A 16301-nucleotide genomic window follows, 5' to 3' on the forward strand; every position below is an offset into this window, starting at 1 on the left:
TCCAATGAACGGGACACGCGCAGCGTCCTATACATTGACTGAATTTTCTTAGCACCCGATTGGAAACCTGGGGTGCTAACAGAATTAAGCACCTGTTCCAAGAACTGGAATGGGTGTTCACGTTCCGAGGCCCTCGTTAAATAACCTCAGGCCCCTGGCATTTGAGAATTTGGAGAAGAAAAATACAGTAGTGAATAGATTTTTACACAGAATCACTGAGCTAAATTCTCCCCAGAAGCAGTAGTCCATTCACAGATTAGAGGCATTGGTATTTCAAATGGGACCCATGCCTAGTTCCTTTTCTAGACTCTACAATATCTCTGCATTCTTAAAGTGCCATCTATTGACTATAAAAATGAACACTGGCACTGGCATCAAAAAAAATCAAATTGACAAATGTGTTGGCAGATGACATCGATGTCCATCTGAATCGTAGCAACGTAATGCGCCTCCTGCACTCAGTGCCTCTATTAAGAACAATCTCCTCTGACGACATTCAAATTGTCGAATATTTCTCTGAAGAACGGGTTGACTGCGTATTGTTACATGTCAGCTCCCAAGCAGTCAGAAGGTCACTGATGCGCGGAAAGGATGACATCTTATGCCTTGGTTTCGAGATTTTCGAATATCTCGAACCGACAGTACAGAATGGAGACAAACTAACAGACAGGTGTGAACAGAAGAGCTCACTGAGTCACCTTCGTGATCAGATTTGCATGCATTTGAATTCGAATTCGACTTCTGTCAGGAACAAAAGGACCTCACAATATTCTGGGAAAAAATATTAACTAGACAACGATGGATTGGATACTGTTAACACCCTGATTTCATGGAACACCAGAGGTTTTAGCCACCTATACAACAACTTCCCAGTGGACCTATCAGATAATTTCATAATATGCCTGCAGGAAACTTGGTTGCGTCAACCACCCGTAAAAGACGGTTACCAAATACTGATAAATCCTGCAAGCAAGAACATAAGAGGTCGCCCATTTTCAGGGCTATTGACGCTGATAAAAATAGGCACAAGTTGGGAAGTGGTGGGCTCATTAAATCCAAATGGACATGTTCAGTCAACGCTACTTGAAAGAAAAAATAGTGGAGCCGGAAAAGAGCATCACCTATCTCAACAGCTTTTGTTATTCAACGTATACTGGAACCCTGCTAAGATCTCGGCAGGGGCATTTATTCAATCAATAACAACAATAATCGACAAAAACCAGAGGAGTCTTCAAAACCTTTGGATAATTGTGTGTGGCGACCTAAATACATCCTGGTTTAATGGAAACCAACAGAATAATAATCCTCGCTGCCACAAAGACCTCAGGGACTCCTCTAGAAGAGCAAGATGGACCGAGGCAATGGAAGCCAGAGATTGCACCATGGTCAACGGCAACATGCCTGGCGATTCTCCACCACAAATCACGTGGCTGAATATGGGATCAAAGAAAACATTGGATTATATTTGGGTCTCGAACAATGCGATGCATATAATTACCAACTTGCAGATAACACCGACGAAGAACATCGATCATTACCCTCTGAAAATGTCCTGGCAACCTCGGTGCAGGCATTTGAGTGGTACGTCTTGCACTCAGTTAGAAGTGAATTCCGGCCACAATAGACTTAGGCTGAATAAAAAACAGATCCAGCATCTTACTTCTGTTTTTCAATCAAGAAATAAAGAAACCTCAGACTTTATCAACTATCCAGCCATTCTCCTAAACTTGAGTACACTTTCCTCAAGAAATCTTTCTCCAGTTTTTAATCACAAACATACATGGAGTATATCCCTGAATAGTGAAAAGAAGAAATTGAGGAAAGACTTAAAAGACCTGCGAGCCAGACTTGGTACTAACAGTGCAGCTCAAATCAAACAACGTAAACAAAGGTACCGAAACTGGGTAATAGCATTTGCGCACCAACGTGACCAAGAACGCGGTGAGGAGATGCTTTCCTTGATAAGAACCCATAACACCAGAGACATTTGGAAAATCTTAAACAAAGAGCATCCAAATCAAGCTGCAATAATGGCAAATGGAGTACCCGAGGCGACTTGGGTGGGCCACTTTCAGAACGTTTTCTCATCCGATGGTTGTTCGACGGAGAAAGAAAACAACCGTGCAGACTCGTATTGGGACGCAATGGAGACGGTGGACAATATAATCTGCGCCATAACAAAGCTAAAAAATTCTCGAGCATCAGGCCCGGACGGCATCACGAACACAATGCTAAAACAACATCCTAACGAGTGGGCCAAGTTCATAGCCGAACTGTTCATCACAATAACCACATCTAGGAAAATTCCATCATCCTGGCGGGAGGCAATAATTGTCCCAATCTACAAGAAGGGCAACAGGGCCGTCCCTGCCAATTATCGTCCAATCGCTCTATTGGATACCATTGGAAAAGTATTTGCTTCCTTTTTACAGAAAAAAATTTCAGCTTGGGCCCTTCGATTTGGGTTAAACGATGCAAGACAAAAAGGCTTCACTAAGGGAGTTGGAACCGAAAACAATCTGTCCATACTAAACCTCTTAAAGCTAGAATCTCTGCGAAGAAAAGAAAAATTGTTTCTTGCATTCATAGATCTGCAACAAGCTTTTGATGGAATAAACCGAGAAAAACTTTGGGGAAAGCTGAAAAATTGGAACTGCCCAGATAACATACTAAATCCCATAAAAGCTCTGCACGATTCAACCTCTATAAGAATAAGGCCAAACGAGAATGGTGACCTCTCTGAACCCATTACAACAAATAAGGGAGTGAAGCAAGGCTGCCCACTGGCAGCGGTCCTCTTCAAATTAAACATCGCAGATGTGTCAGGAACGTTAACAAAAACCCATTGCTTCCCTCCCAACGTCAACGGCAACCCCGTAACTTGCTTGATCTACTCCGACGATCTTGCTTTGGTTGACAAAATGCAAATAGGCTTACACAGGCTACTAAATATGCTGAACATATACATGATGGAAAATGATATGAAGATAAATGTGGAAAAAACAAAGATACTGAAGTTCGGCTCCAGCGAGGGTCATAGAAACAAGTGCTTCAAGTGGACAATAAACAACGTCCCGATCGAGAACATGATCCGCTATTTGGGCATACCCTTTAGCACGTCGATAAGAGAATGGAGTTGGGTGTCTGAACTTGAAAAAAAAATTAAAACATTAGCTCTACAAGGAGCCAGAATCCACTCATAATACGGAGAATTTTCCTTGATTCCAGTACGAACTTTCTACCTACAAAAGGTGATTCCAGCCATAACGTTTGGAGCAGAGTCAGGCTGGAACATTGACTATAAGATCTGGTCAAAATTCGAAGGTCTGTTTTGGCGACGCGCGCTAAGACTGCCTAAATATCTATCAGTGATAGTAATCCGGCATGAATTAGGGCTGGAGCCTATGTATGGAGCAGTTATCTGGAAATCAATGGCATTGCTACGAAAGATGTCGCTGGAGAAGCCCGAACCGGCTTTCAAACTGTTTAGCTTGCAAAGAAATACAAACATGAATACCCTACAAGAAGTGTGGTCTGAAAAAGTAAAAGCAAACATGCAAGCCGCAAATGTCACCATGGAGATGCTACTAGAACGTCCTCAAAACGCAAAGATAAAATTGAGACAACAGCTTTGGAGTGAAAATTTGGAAAAATACAACGAATTAAAGACCGCCCTGGATCTGAGTTTGATTTTAAATAAACTGGATCAATTGCGGAAATACTTGAGCAAATTTCCATCTCAATATCATAGAGATGGTTTTCTGTGTTTAAGAACAAACATCTACAAGACTAAGCAATTGTGTTTTGTCCGGCACATCGACAATGTAAAAGACCCTCTATGTAGGTTCTGTGCGAATCATTTGGAATCGTTAAAACATTTATTGACTGAATGTCATTTGCTCAAAGACCTAAGGACTCTTCACTTATTCAAGTTTGCTCCACTTACTGACAGTATGGATGAATTGTGGTTGCGAATCCTAAGTGGGAATTCAATTCACCTGACTTGTGCAGTCATAAACTTTCTGGAGAAAACGGTGAACTAAACGGCCACCTGAACCTTGAATTTGACAATTCACCTTGTAAAATGAAGTGACTGACAAAGAAAGTTGTGAACAAAATTGTAATAAAAGTTTGTAAGAAACTAGATATTGCAAATAAAAATAAATAAATAAATAAACAAAAAAAAGAACAATGGCATGTTATTAAGGTCCAGCCTGGATCATTGCCTGACCGTGACTATGATCATAATGTGATTCGACGAAAGATACCAACACTGGGCTATCGCAGAGGAAACGTTGATGCTGAGTCCATTGTCTATTGGTATCGGTTGCAGGAGGGAAGGCAGCTAGATGAGCATCAGAGACATAGGTGGATCACTTACTACTTCGAGCTGCCGGGCAGTGTCCTCCACGTTTACGTCAACCCGTTCCTTCACTTCTTTGCTTATGCTCTGAAAGAGGTTCAGCGTTGCCATCTTGATGGTCCCGAGCAGCAGGGTCTTCTTGGCCGCTGTGTTCTGGATGTGTGCCCAACGTGACTCCTAAGGAAACAGAGTGAACAAGAGCATAAATAGTAAGTGGAGGGCCAATGGCGACCAAGAGTGGGGGTGATACTAAAAAAGGGCGGTGCTGCTGAGAAGGTTTTAAGTGCACTGAAAGAGCACTTTGTGAGATCCACTACTCGAAGTGTAGGAGAGGCAACATGTTGGAAGAGATTGGCAAAGCGTGTCTCAGTGCAGAGTTTAGGTGATGTGGTACAGCTGTATAAATGTACTCTTTATAAATAAATTAGTAAATCATCTGTTGTGAACAGAGGCGTTGCTAGGGGGTCTGAGGGGGCTATATCCCCCTGGTCTTTTGGTTGTAACCCCAGATAGGTCACAGGCTACAACCAAAAGGCTAGCTACCGGGGTCAAGTCCTAAAAATTAAAATGGGGGGGACTCATCAACAAACACAATGAGATGTGATGTCAGCAGAAATTAGCGTATCAAGGTGAAATATGCACATTTCATTAAATTGGGTTTTCATAACCACCCAAATTGCACAGGACGAACGGCATTTGCCTTTCATAACATCAACACACACAAAACCAAGAGAGGATATTTAATTCTAATAGGGTGTTAGAAAACATTAAAAGGTGTGCATGTTTTAAACTCCAAGAGCCAATACAAATGTTTTCCCTGGGACTTGCAGTACCAAAATGGGACATTTCACCTTTAGTTGTTTGTTATTTTTCATCAGTTATATAGTGCAGTGGTGAAGTGTCCCTTCTAGAAACATGACGACTGCGGTTTGATCCCTAAGGGCGGCTTTAATTCATAAATTTAAAAAGGTCATTCGATGTTTCTCATTTTAACTTGGGGGGGGGGCTCAGTCCACCCTCTGAATGAAGTGGGTGGACTTGGTCCCCCCGCGTGTACCCTCGACTTGAGCCCTGGCTAGCTAGCCCCTTGTCTCGACATTAGCGTAGCCCCGGATCTTTTCTAGACCTAGCAACACTCCTGGTTGTGAGGAATCTACTTACCCAGACAATGGCCTCGCTCTGTGCATGGTCAAGCCGTGTCTGTAGCACAGACAGTTCGTTGTTGTACTGCAGGATGGTGTCGCTCTTCTCCTCTACAAAGTGGGTCAGGCGCGCCCGCGCACGTTCAATCACCTCCTGCGCCTCCTGCTCAATCTGCAGCAGGTCATGGTAGGTGGCCACCAGAGTGAAGTAGCGGCTGATCACATCCCGAACCTCTTGGAACTAAAAGACAGACCGAGGTCACTTACCAGCTCACTCAGCCAGGTGTCCCACTCACAAGCACGTGCATCTGCAGCTCACTCAGCCAGGTGTCGCACGTACATCTGCAGCTCACTCAGCCAGGTGTCCCACTCACAAGCACGTGCATCTGCAGCTCACTCAGCCAGGTGTCCCACTCACAAGCACGTGCATCTGCAGCTCACTCAGCCAGGTGTCCCACTCACAAGCACATGCATCTGCTGTTTGCTAGAGCACCATCCATCCATGACATGTTATCCTTTGTGACAATGCAGTTTATGGTGGGCTATTGCCAGGCATTGTTTTGACCCTACCTTCATCAGGGCTGATTTTAGGGCAAGGTAAAATTAGGTGCCCACCGAAGGTGCCACCAGCACGAGGGTATCATAGTACCCCTAATTGCTGTAAATGTTACTCGCGTGGAAGGGGGAGATGGATAACAACATGTTCCTTTATCCGACATGGAAGGCATCCTTGCGACAGTCTGTCCATCACCAACTTCTCTGACCCTTATTTCACTGGATTTCACCACCATTGTTCCCTCAAACTGGACATCATCAGAGGCCTTCACCATCTTGCCCTCACCTATGCCTCATTTAATGCTTTCAGCACATTTTTTTTTCTGACCCTCACCTCATCCGAGACCTCCACCACCTTCTCCAGGTACTCATTGAAGATGGAATATTTCTTCAGCTTGCGGCTGAGATTTGCGCGCTCCACCCGCAGGCGCTCAGTGTCTGTTAGCAGGTTTTGCAGGTCCTTCTCCTTCTGGCGTTTCACCTCTCGTTCCTTGCTGGCCTTCTTCAAGGCTCGCCCACGCTTCTGGTCATTCTCCTGAAGAAATTAAGCATACATGGAGATGTGAGCTGAACGAACGCCAAGAAAAAAGGTACACCTTTCATGCAAGGTCCTTTCACTGCTTGAAGTAAGGTAAATGGGTAGGACCATGATGCTGTCCAAACTGAGCTAAATCAATTCTGTTCACATATGCAGGTAAGGAAAAGTGGTGAGGAAACGTAAGGTCATTCAAAACAATCCTTAGAGTGTCAACTGAAAGGTGAAACCTAGACCACTCTTTCAACCTCTCCTGAAACTTCACTTTTGGCTCCTGGATACAATGCAAGCTTTCCTACAAAGTAAACAGGGCTATCCAGAGGGCCGTGCATATCTCTAGCCAAATCTAATACATATTTTCCCACTTAAGCCCTACATTTTCCAAGGAAACAATAAACTCATAAAGAGAACGAGAAGAAAGAAATGTTTGCAGTTCAGACTTGTCATCTGAGAATTCTCTTTTCAGATGAGCTGACAACCGAGTATCACTTCCTTCAAAGGAGGCAACGTGAGACTCGCCTTTTTAGGTTGGCTTTCAGGCTGTGGCGGCACCCTGCCCCAACAGCGAGAGCAAGGTGGACCCGGCAAGCTTACAACCTCAATATAGACCAGATCAGGGGACTGCAAGCGTTGGCTCTCCTATTGTTCTGGACTGCGACTTCCACGATCCCTCACCATTCACTAGGATGGCTACGGCTGATGGAATATGTAGTCCAAAACATCTGGAGCGTCAAAGTTTGTTGACACCTTGGCTTGATAGTTTGCATACACCGGTCTCTTAACATTCAGGGATGCTGGACCTAAATACAGTGGAATGCAGCTTCATGTGGCTTACTTAACTTGTTAGCATTACTTTGAGAAAAACAGGGCATGTTTACTGCCTTTGCTGCAAATGTTGACTTTCTCATCAGCCGCCACACCTGCAGGTCGTACCTCCACTCTCCCCCAAGATTTGACAGAAGATTCCACACTTTCATGTATTTTTCTGCATATTTGGAATGCCGCTACTACGCGGCATATGGATGGGGTATTGAGCATGACTCCAACTTGACAACATAATCCCCATGATTGTGGGTATTTTGCAAACAGCTGGACTCCTGAGGAGAACGAGTTCAAAAACAGAGGGAAAGGGGAGATTTAGGAGTTGGGCGTAGATGGGAAGTAAACCGCAAGTGAGGCCATTTTGCCGCTCAAACGCATAGCAATGCCAGGACTTACCTAGAGGCCCACTTGGTGGGTTTTAGATATCCTGATGTGTTCATAATGTCAACTATTGCCCAAGTGGTTTGCTGATAAGCACCCATTGCCATGGTAAGTGTTCAGTCTGAAAAACAAATCCCACTTTGACGACCAACCCTATTTTAATGAAATCTCATAGCAACCTTATTTATATTCACTGAAAAAAACGCTGGTTAACAGAGAGTTCAGATGACCTGATTTATTGCAACAAAACCCTTGATATTGAGCGGGTATGGGAAGTGATGACCATCTTAACACAGTGTCCCCCATGATGTAGTTTTGTACGTCATTGGGAATCTTTTTCCGGAATATCATGTATGTACTCACGGGCTTTGCAACGAGTGGGGTGCCAGGTAAGATGGTCATCACTACTCACACTGGCTGAATTTCAAGGGTTTTGTTGTGATAAATCAGCTCACATTATAACTAAAGTTTTTTTTCAATGAATTCCAAGGGTTTTGTTGACCTATATTGTTTTAGGCGATCCCATCGCAATGGCCATCAGCTGTGCCCACTGTCCATGTTGCATCAATGACTTAAAAATAGGTAAGGCCCTGGGCCTATCAGGTTGCCTTAACTCTCTTCACTAAAGTTTTTTTATTTGATTTCAAGGCTTTTGTTATGCTATTGTTTCTTCAGGGCCCACTAGCCATGGTCCTCGGCCGTGGCCACTGTCCATGTTGCAAAGATGATTTTAAAATGAGGGCAGGCCACTGGTCCTGGCTTACCCGCCAGGGCCGATAACCCTGTAGCGACCTCTGGATCCACTGCCCATTCGGCCATTCCCAGTGGGCCACAAGCCATGGCCTATGGTCTCAGGGTCCACTGGCTATGGCCGTGCCCACTGTAGTCCATTGTACATGTTGCACCAATTCTTCCCAAAGAGCCATTACCCCTGCCTAGTAAATGTGATCTGTGTAGGTTTAAATGACTGTGCAAGTGACTTTTTCTCCCATCTTCCTATTCTCACGATCTTTTCCCAGTAATGATCCCCGAGTATGACGATGCCTGCAGTGACATAACATTTGCCAATTCCCGCAGTAATGAGAAAATGCTTGAAAATGAAAAGGTCTTTCCTTTCTTCACTGGCGCTCACCATGTATCCCCACTTCCATTTCCTTTGTCCCTCCACTTCTCTCCGTTGTGTTTTCCCTCCCTCATCCTCTTTCATTGCCCCCTTTCTCTTTTTGGTTGGTGTGATGCAGTTTCTTTTCCGAGCATGTCTTGTGACATTACCGCAGTAATCTTGTGAGATTCCCCTGGGATTCCTCTGATAAACCGAAAATCCTCTTCCACAAACAGGCTTCCCAGCCCACCCACAACTCCCCCACTTCACATGTTGTGCTCTTTCCTCCTCCCCACTTCCAGACAGATGTGAATACACCCATTTCCCTCCTCCATATAGCATTTTGAGGACTTTTCCTTTTCAGCCTCCCTCAATATTGCTGCAGGAATTGCTTGCATCAAACAAACAAAAAATGGCTGATTTGGATTTCTGAAAAGCCTTTTCACCTCTCTGCTGAAAAGCACCCTGGGAGATATTAACAAGGTTTTTTAGGAGCAGGTCATCACCTCCTACTATTTACCCCAAACCAGCAAAATGTGCATTTGCTGCGCTTTGTGCCGAAGTTTCCAGTGGTTTTTTTCACGCTAGGGTGAGAGTGGTGTTCAATCAATTCACTTTTTCTCTGTCAGAAAATGAATGGAAATAGGCCAAAAACAGCATTTTTAAAAAAATAACTTTTGCACCTTTTTATAAGTTTTCCCAAAAAGTTCCAGTTTGGTTGGGGCCCCGGGACAAGATTTTGTTTGGAAAAACTTCACCCAAATCCATCCAGTGAGTCAAAGATATTAGCAGTAGAATTTGGGGGAAAGTCTATCTACACAGGTTTCACCTTAACTATAGGGCGGCGACCTCTATATGTATATTCAAACATATATATAGCCCAGTTTGGTTTGCTTGTAGTGTATTAGCCAAGTGTATTATAAAAAGTGTTGATCCAAAAACCCAACAGGGTGATGTCTTAGTTCGGCTAACAAAGCCATTTATTTGCAAGCTTTCGTAATCTTGGGGTTACTTCATCAGGCATAGTAAGAATGAAGAACTTGGAATAGCAGAGCATCTCAAGGATACACCCCTAGAATGTCTCGTCTGTTCGAGTCGGCTTCCGATTTGTGTTTCAGGTTTATCACTTTAAAAATGTATATCGTGTTAAAAACTTTAATGCATGGGCTTATAAAAATAGAACAATATGGCATTTCTTTGCATTCATGGTTCTGTCTGCTGTTGTCTCGCTTCGACAAAGCTGTTTTATCAACAATGACCTGGATTGAGACCCCGTACTTGGCATCCTCTCATTACAATGAGCTAAACCAATCCACGGTGACCCATGTGACAGACATGCTCACATTTAGCCGCAGGGGAATGAGGCTGTGCCGCCCTATAGGGAACTCTGGAGATTTCCTGGGTGGCCTCTGCACCCTGGCCTCTTTTGTGTGGTAACCTATTTTATTTCCGAATTTTTTCATAGGAGAAGGGTTAGGTTTGCAAAATAATGTGCAATATAGGGCCACTATGAACAATATTTCCAGGGCCTCTTTTGGTTCCCAGTCCACCCCTGAATGAGGAAATACAAAATGGATGACAGATCATTTTCCATTGAATGTTGTTACCTTTATAAATTCGTCAAAGTTGAGGAGGTATTCCTTCATGAGAATTTCCTTCTTCTGCAACTCATCCCAGCGGTAGTTGAACCCGTCGATTTTTGTGTTGAACTCCTGAAGGGAGAGAAGAAACAATTCAGGGTTTTGGTCACCGGCTGACACTCCCCCTAAAAACCACTGGCAAAGAAACAGTCTTCACGTGATCTCATCTCTACTCTCTCAGAGGTCCCTCCAAGCTCAGAAGGGCAGAAAGTGAATATGTTAGGGTCCTTTCCTCCGCTATGATCTCTCACTTACACACACAAACATCCAAAGACAAAGCAATGTGCCATTTCATGGGCCTCTCTAGTCTTGCCAACGATTCCCAATAGCCCTGAAAGAAGAGGCTCGCTAGGTGCTTGGGACTATCACACTCCTCTCATCCCTCATGATTGACGATGCTGGGTGGGATTGATCGAAGTTGTAGTCCAAAACATCTGGAGAGCCAAAAGTTGCCAATCCCTGTACTAAAGGTATACGTCCTGATATGCTCTGTCCTTTCCCTGAACACCCAATACACTGAGGAGAGAAGGGGAATATTTCATGTTATTTTTTCAATTTCTGACTCTTTCCCAGACCTGCAGAATATAATGTTCTATAAGTAGGGCTCCAGATACACAATGGGCCTCATTATAAGTTTATGGGTCCGGTAGTAATGATGCCGGTAAGCTACCGGTGCTGTTAATACCCGACCGGCAAACTACGAGTTGTGCTCGCGGGTGCCTTTCTGCCCGCCAGGTCTGACAGGGCAGGCAGAGCGGCACCCGCGAGCACGACTCGTCGGATGCACCGGCACAATTCATGAATGGTGCCGGTGCATCTGACCTCCTCATTCCCATTGAGCCCCAAGGGCTCAATGGGAATGGGGAGTAATGAATACCGGCAATGGGAACGGATGGGGTTAGTCGGTGTCGGAATTCCCCTGTACGTCCCCATTGCCGGGTGCCGGTAATTTTACGAGTTTGGCGGCAGCCGTGCCGGTTTTACCGACATGGCTACCGCCAAACTCGTAATGAGGCCCAATGTATACTCAGAGAAACATGCTTGCTTTCGGTCACTATAACAAGAAATGTATGGACAAAGGTATAGAACAGTCACTCAATGAAAAGCATACTTACATATGACTTAACCTGCAATCAAATAACGTTGTTAAACCTTAGCAAATCATCCCGCCTTACCAGGTGTATGCAGACATGTGTGTTTCGTGCATACTGTTAGGATAAATTCTCTATCCCGCTCCCGCCTTACCAGGTGTATGCAGACATGTGTGTTTCATGCATACTGTTAGGATAAATTCTCTCAGCCCTGTGTTGTGAGTACAGAAATAATTGTTAGGGAGATTTTACTTAAGCCTGTTGTCTAGGGCCTAGATGTATAAACATAATTGGTTTACAGGCTGTGTCCTCCAAGTTATCATTGACTCTCCAGGTGATGGTGTGGCTTTTTGCGGGAAAGGCAACACATCAGAAGGTAAAGGTTGGTTAAAGGCAGTGTAAGCACATAAGCGAATTTTCACAAAATATATAAGTAAAAATCAATTCTTTACGCTAAAGTTGTGCAAATGAGACTCATTACTAATTTGGTGATGTAGCAAAAAAGCGGAGGTAACACTGTTTACCTCCATTTTTCCAGCACAGCCATACTACAAGTTTGCCGGTATTACCTCCAGTTGTATTATCTGATGGTAAAACTGGCAATTTTTGAAGGTAAAGTAGAGGAGTCCCCTCCAAACATCGCTGGTATTACCATCAGTTAACACCGCTGGTGGTAATACTGGCAAACATCCCCAATGGAGTGCCATGGAATCCTTTAAACTGGGGATTAACACTGGCAAACCGCTACCTGTAATCAGGAGGTAATACCTCCAGTGGTAATAACGCCTGACCAAGGGATTTACCACCAGAATACCAGCAAACTCCTAAGGAGGCCCACGGGGCCCATGAGATAGAGTCGCCCAAAGAAGAACATACGGTCGATGAAGGGGAACCTTGGAAGAAATCCTGACCTTGAAGTCACTCATCAGCATGCCAATTTTGGGACTGCAGAAAAGAGCTTTGGCGTCATCGGCCAGAGAGGTTGTGGTTCCTGTTGAGATGGGTTAGGTCAGCAGTGGAAGGCTCATTAAAGGGATCCGAATGAAGAGCTCTTAATAAAGGTATCACCCCAGAGGAACACAGAGTACAAGGTTGCTGAGAAGGATTCTTGGAGGAGCAGCTGTAGAGGTCGCAGTTCAGTTCAAGATGGGGAGGTAAACAGCAGAAGACCCCGCAGAAGAGGACAGACTTCACGCAGACGCCGGAACGCCAAAGAGGATGAGAAGTTGAAGACGGCGCATCAGCATCTTGCTGTTGCAGCGCCTGCAGGGTAGTGTCCCAGCGCAACAGTCGGAGAGGTGGCGGTTGTCCACTGGATGGTTGAGCCCAGCCTCCAGATGACGAGACAAACGCCTCAAGTGGTATTCTAGAGGGCCCACCGAGGTCGACTAGACAAAGTACCAGTGTCCCAGCAGCTTCTCATCAGAGAAAGTAAAACTAGTGACCCTAACAAGGGTCGCTGTTTGAACAAAGAGCAGCATGGCATGCCAATGGAGGTCTTCATTTATTTCTTTATTTTATTACGTGCCATAGCCCACAGGCATCAGGGCGAGCACAGACACCCAGGACATAAACATCAAAGACAGGACGGGAACAATAAGATCCTCGAAGGAAGAAACTATTCGAACTGGAAAGTTTTCAGAAGCTTCCGAAAAGGTGGCAAATTGCTTTCCTGGTGTAGGTTCAATGGCAGGGTATACCAGGCAGAAGTTTCCAGCACTGGCAAGGATCTACCATTTCCATTGGCCTGTCTTATTCTGGGACAGGAAAGGAGGTTTGTGTTTGCTAGACCTTAGCACTCTTTTGGGCTCATACCTAACCAATCTGTCCCTGAGGTATACTTACCATATACGCATTTGTGTGCTAGGGTGATATCTAAAAATGCACTCTGGCAGCCACATGGAACCAGTGTAGTTCTTTCCTGGTTTCTGAGATGTGAACTTTGCCCAAAAAACCCTTTGCAGTGCGGATTGTGTCATTGTGTACTACTTGCAGCTTGTGGATGCAGCCGTTGCTGGCACCCCCTAGAAGAGCATTACAGCAATCAATCCTAGGTAGTATAGTAGCACGAGCTACGGTTGCACAGTTTTTCTCTGAGACGAATGGTTTAATCTGCCTGATATTTGTTACAATCCTCTATGATGAAACTTGAATATCTAAAGACATGTTCAGTCCTGGATTGAGGAGATCCATAGATCAATAGCTCAGTTTTTAAGTTAATCAGCCAGCTTGCTAATATTAAAAGCCAGTACCCTGGGTAACAGAGGATTATACGTTTATGGAAACTTGAGACTGCATTGGACTCTGATTAGAGAGCAGAGAGAGTTTTCACCAATAGAAGTGTAAATAACAGTACTTAAAAACATTGGTTACAAGTGAATTATCTTCCTGAGGTGAGAAGAAGCACCAAGTCTTGATAAACTTTACAGCACAGCAGGTTGGAGCTGATCATAGTGGCAGGAAGATAAGACAAGAATTCTTAAGCACCCAGAATGCCTCAAGGCTTAAAGCTGAGGTAGTCAGGTAATTGGTGGGTAAATCTAGAAGAGGGCAAATATAAATTCATTGCAGGTGTTATTTCTGAATGTTAACCAAAGATGTGTTATTTGCAGGTTTTCCAGTGTTCCAAAGCCTAAGAGAGAACCTGACCGTGTGTTATTTTCTCCACTTCCCCCTTTTCCCGATCTGGTCAATCGAGCATTTGTTCACCTGACTGCTGGGAGGACTGGTTTGGAGGATTGGGTGGGCTATCGTCTGCTCCTGCAGGATTTCGGCATTGGGACATGACAGAATGAAAGGCCCACGTTAAATACCTGCCGACCAGAGATGGAGGCCAAAGCAGAGGTGTCAGTGGGTTCTTTAGTAAAGATGCTAGCGGAGATGAGAGGATATGAAGGAGTCAAGGAAAGAGACTACTGAGTTAAGTGTCAGGTTAAATGAATTAAGTCTTTTGGTGCGCAACGAGGCATGGAGGAGGAAAGACCGGGTGTTTCAGGTTGGAACTCAGATAGGGAACTGCCAGTACTATCCTCTGTAGTGGAACTTGGAAGGATGGAGGGAACCAGAGATGAGGAGAGGTTAAGAGGGGGTGTGCCAGCAATTTCGGTTGTTACAACTCCTTTGGCTCCACCTGAGCGATTTTCAGGAGACCAACAGAAGTTTAGATCTTTTTTAATGCAATGCGAATTACATTTTATGTGTAGGTCAGAGTCTTTCTCTAGTGAGAAGGCTAAGGTGGCATTTTTGATCTCTTATCTGGTTGGTGAGGCAGCAGCATGGTCTGTTCCTTTAGTTGGTGCTAGGGCAAGGGAGTTAGAGAGTTGGGAAGCATTTAAGGTAGAATTCAGTAAGATGTTTAATAGGAGAACCTTAACTCAGAGTGCGGATGAGTTATTGTATTTGAAACAAGGAAACAAGGATTTATTGGTCTATGTTACATAGTTCTGAGCACTGGTTTTGGAAAGTGCTTGGCCAGAGCAGAAAAGGTCTTTTTTATAGGTGCTTGCGAGAAGAGTTAAAGGACGCCTTCTATACAGTTCAAGAGAGGCCGGTAGCGAGTGACGAGTTAATAACTGGTTGAAGTTGCATAACCGTTTGATTGAATGGGCCCAGAGAACAGTGGAATTTAAATCAGAGTTTTGCCAGGAACATTGTGTGGGAGTATGGGAAGGGAGTGAAACTGGAAAGGGAGAGAGATTGGGAGAGTTTTTGGCGGATGGTTTGGCAGAGGAACATGTGGTTGGTGCGGTGGTAGGGATATTGCCTGAGTGTTATTAGGAGTATAAGGATGACATTAGCGAACATGAGGCAAGTGAATTACCACTGCATCAGCCTTATGATTGTAAGATTGAATTGGAACATGGGGCACCAATTCCTTGTGGCAGAATATATGCGCTGACTGAAAGAAAACCTCTACTCAAATTTTGGTTTCCTTAGACATCGAGGCGCTTTATACCAACATCCCTCAAGATAAAGCTGTTTCCAGTTTACACATTATGTTAGACAGACGGCCTCTCCCTCACATTGTTCCAACTGAATTTCTTAGTGATTGTGCTGCACTGGTTTTGTCCAATAGCTTCTTCAAGTTTAAGGATACTTACTACCTGCAAACCAAGGGCACGACGATGGGCTGTACCTTTGCCCCTAACCTGGCCATCTTCTTCATGTTCTTGTTTGAGGAAAACCATGTGCTTAATGTCACTAATCCCTTTGTCAAACACATCCAACTGTATTGTCAGTATATAGACGATATTCTGTTAATTTGGGAAGGTGACCTTGTCACATTGGATAGATTTATATCTTGGCTCAATCAGGTGGACTCCAATTTGAAACTCACGTTTGAATCTTCCACCTCTAGGATTGCCTTTCTCGACTTATCCATCTTTGTTGATGAAGGGTGCCTTCATACATAACTGTATAGAAAACCTACAGAACGTAATACTACTCTGCAATTTAAGAGCCAACACCCAAAGAGCTTATTAGGCAACCTACCGTATGGCATGTTCCTACGGCTATGACGTAATTGTACTAATATTTCTCACTTCAATAAGCATGAAGATATTTTACAAGCCAGGTTGCTACTCCGTGGGTACCCCAAAAAACTTATCAAACACTCTAGAAAAAGAGTGCGATGTGCCAATCGTGAAGCCCTGCTTATTGCACAACCCAAA

At 44.3% G+C, this 16301-nt stretch overlaps 1 protein-coding gene across 2 annotated transcripts in view; it reads right to left on the reverse strand.

Annotated features, from left to right (window-relative positions):
- Positions 1 to 16301, reverse strand: part of CCDC42 (coiled-coil domain containing 42) — a 61774-nt gene that overhangs the window by 6489 nt on the left and 38984 nt on the right. For both annotated transcript variants that reach the window (XM_069649861.1, XM_069649862.1), the window contains exons 4-7: positions 10508 to 10612; positions 6395 to 6595; positions 5525 to 5746; positions 4382 to 4540 (exon numbers count right to left, since the gene is read on the reverse strand). In XM_069649861.1, the coding sequence (XP_069505962.1) occupies positions 4382 to 4540; positions 5525 to 5746; positions 6395 to 6595; positions 10508 to 10612 (687 nt within the window). The remainder of the gene's footprint in view (positions 1 to 4381; positions 4541 to 5524; positions 5747 to 6394; positions 6596 to 10507; positions 10613 to 16301) is intronic.

Source organism: Ambystoma mexicanum, chromosome 3p (genome assembly GCF_040938575.1).
Source record: "Ambystoma mexicanum isolate Mex_15411 chromosome 3p, UKY_AmexF1_1, whole genome shotgun sequence".
In the NCBI taxonomy this organism is placed as follows: domain Eukaryota; kingdom Metazoa; phylum Chordata; class Amphibia; order Caudata; family Ambystomatidae; genus Ambystoma; species Ambystoma mexicanum.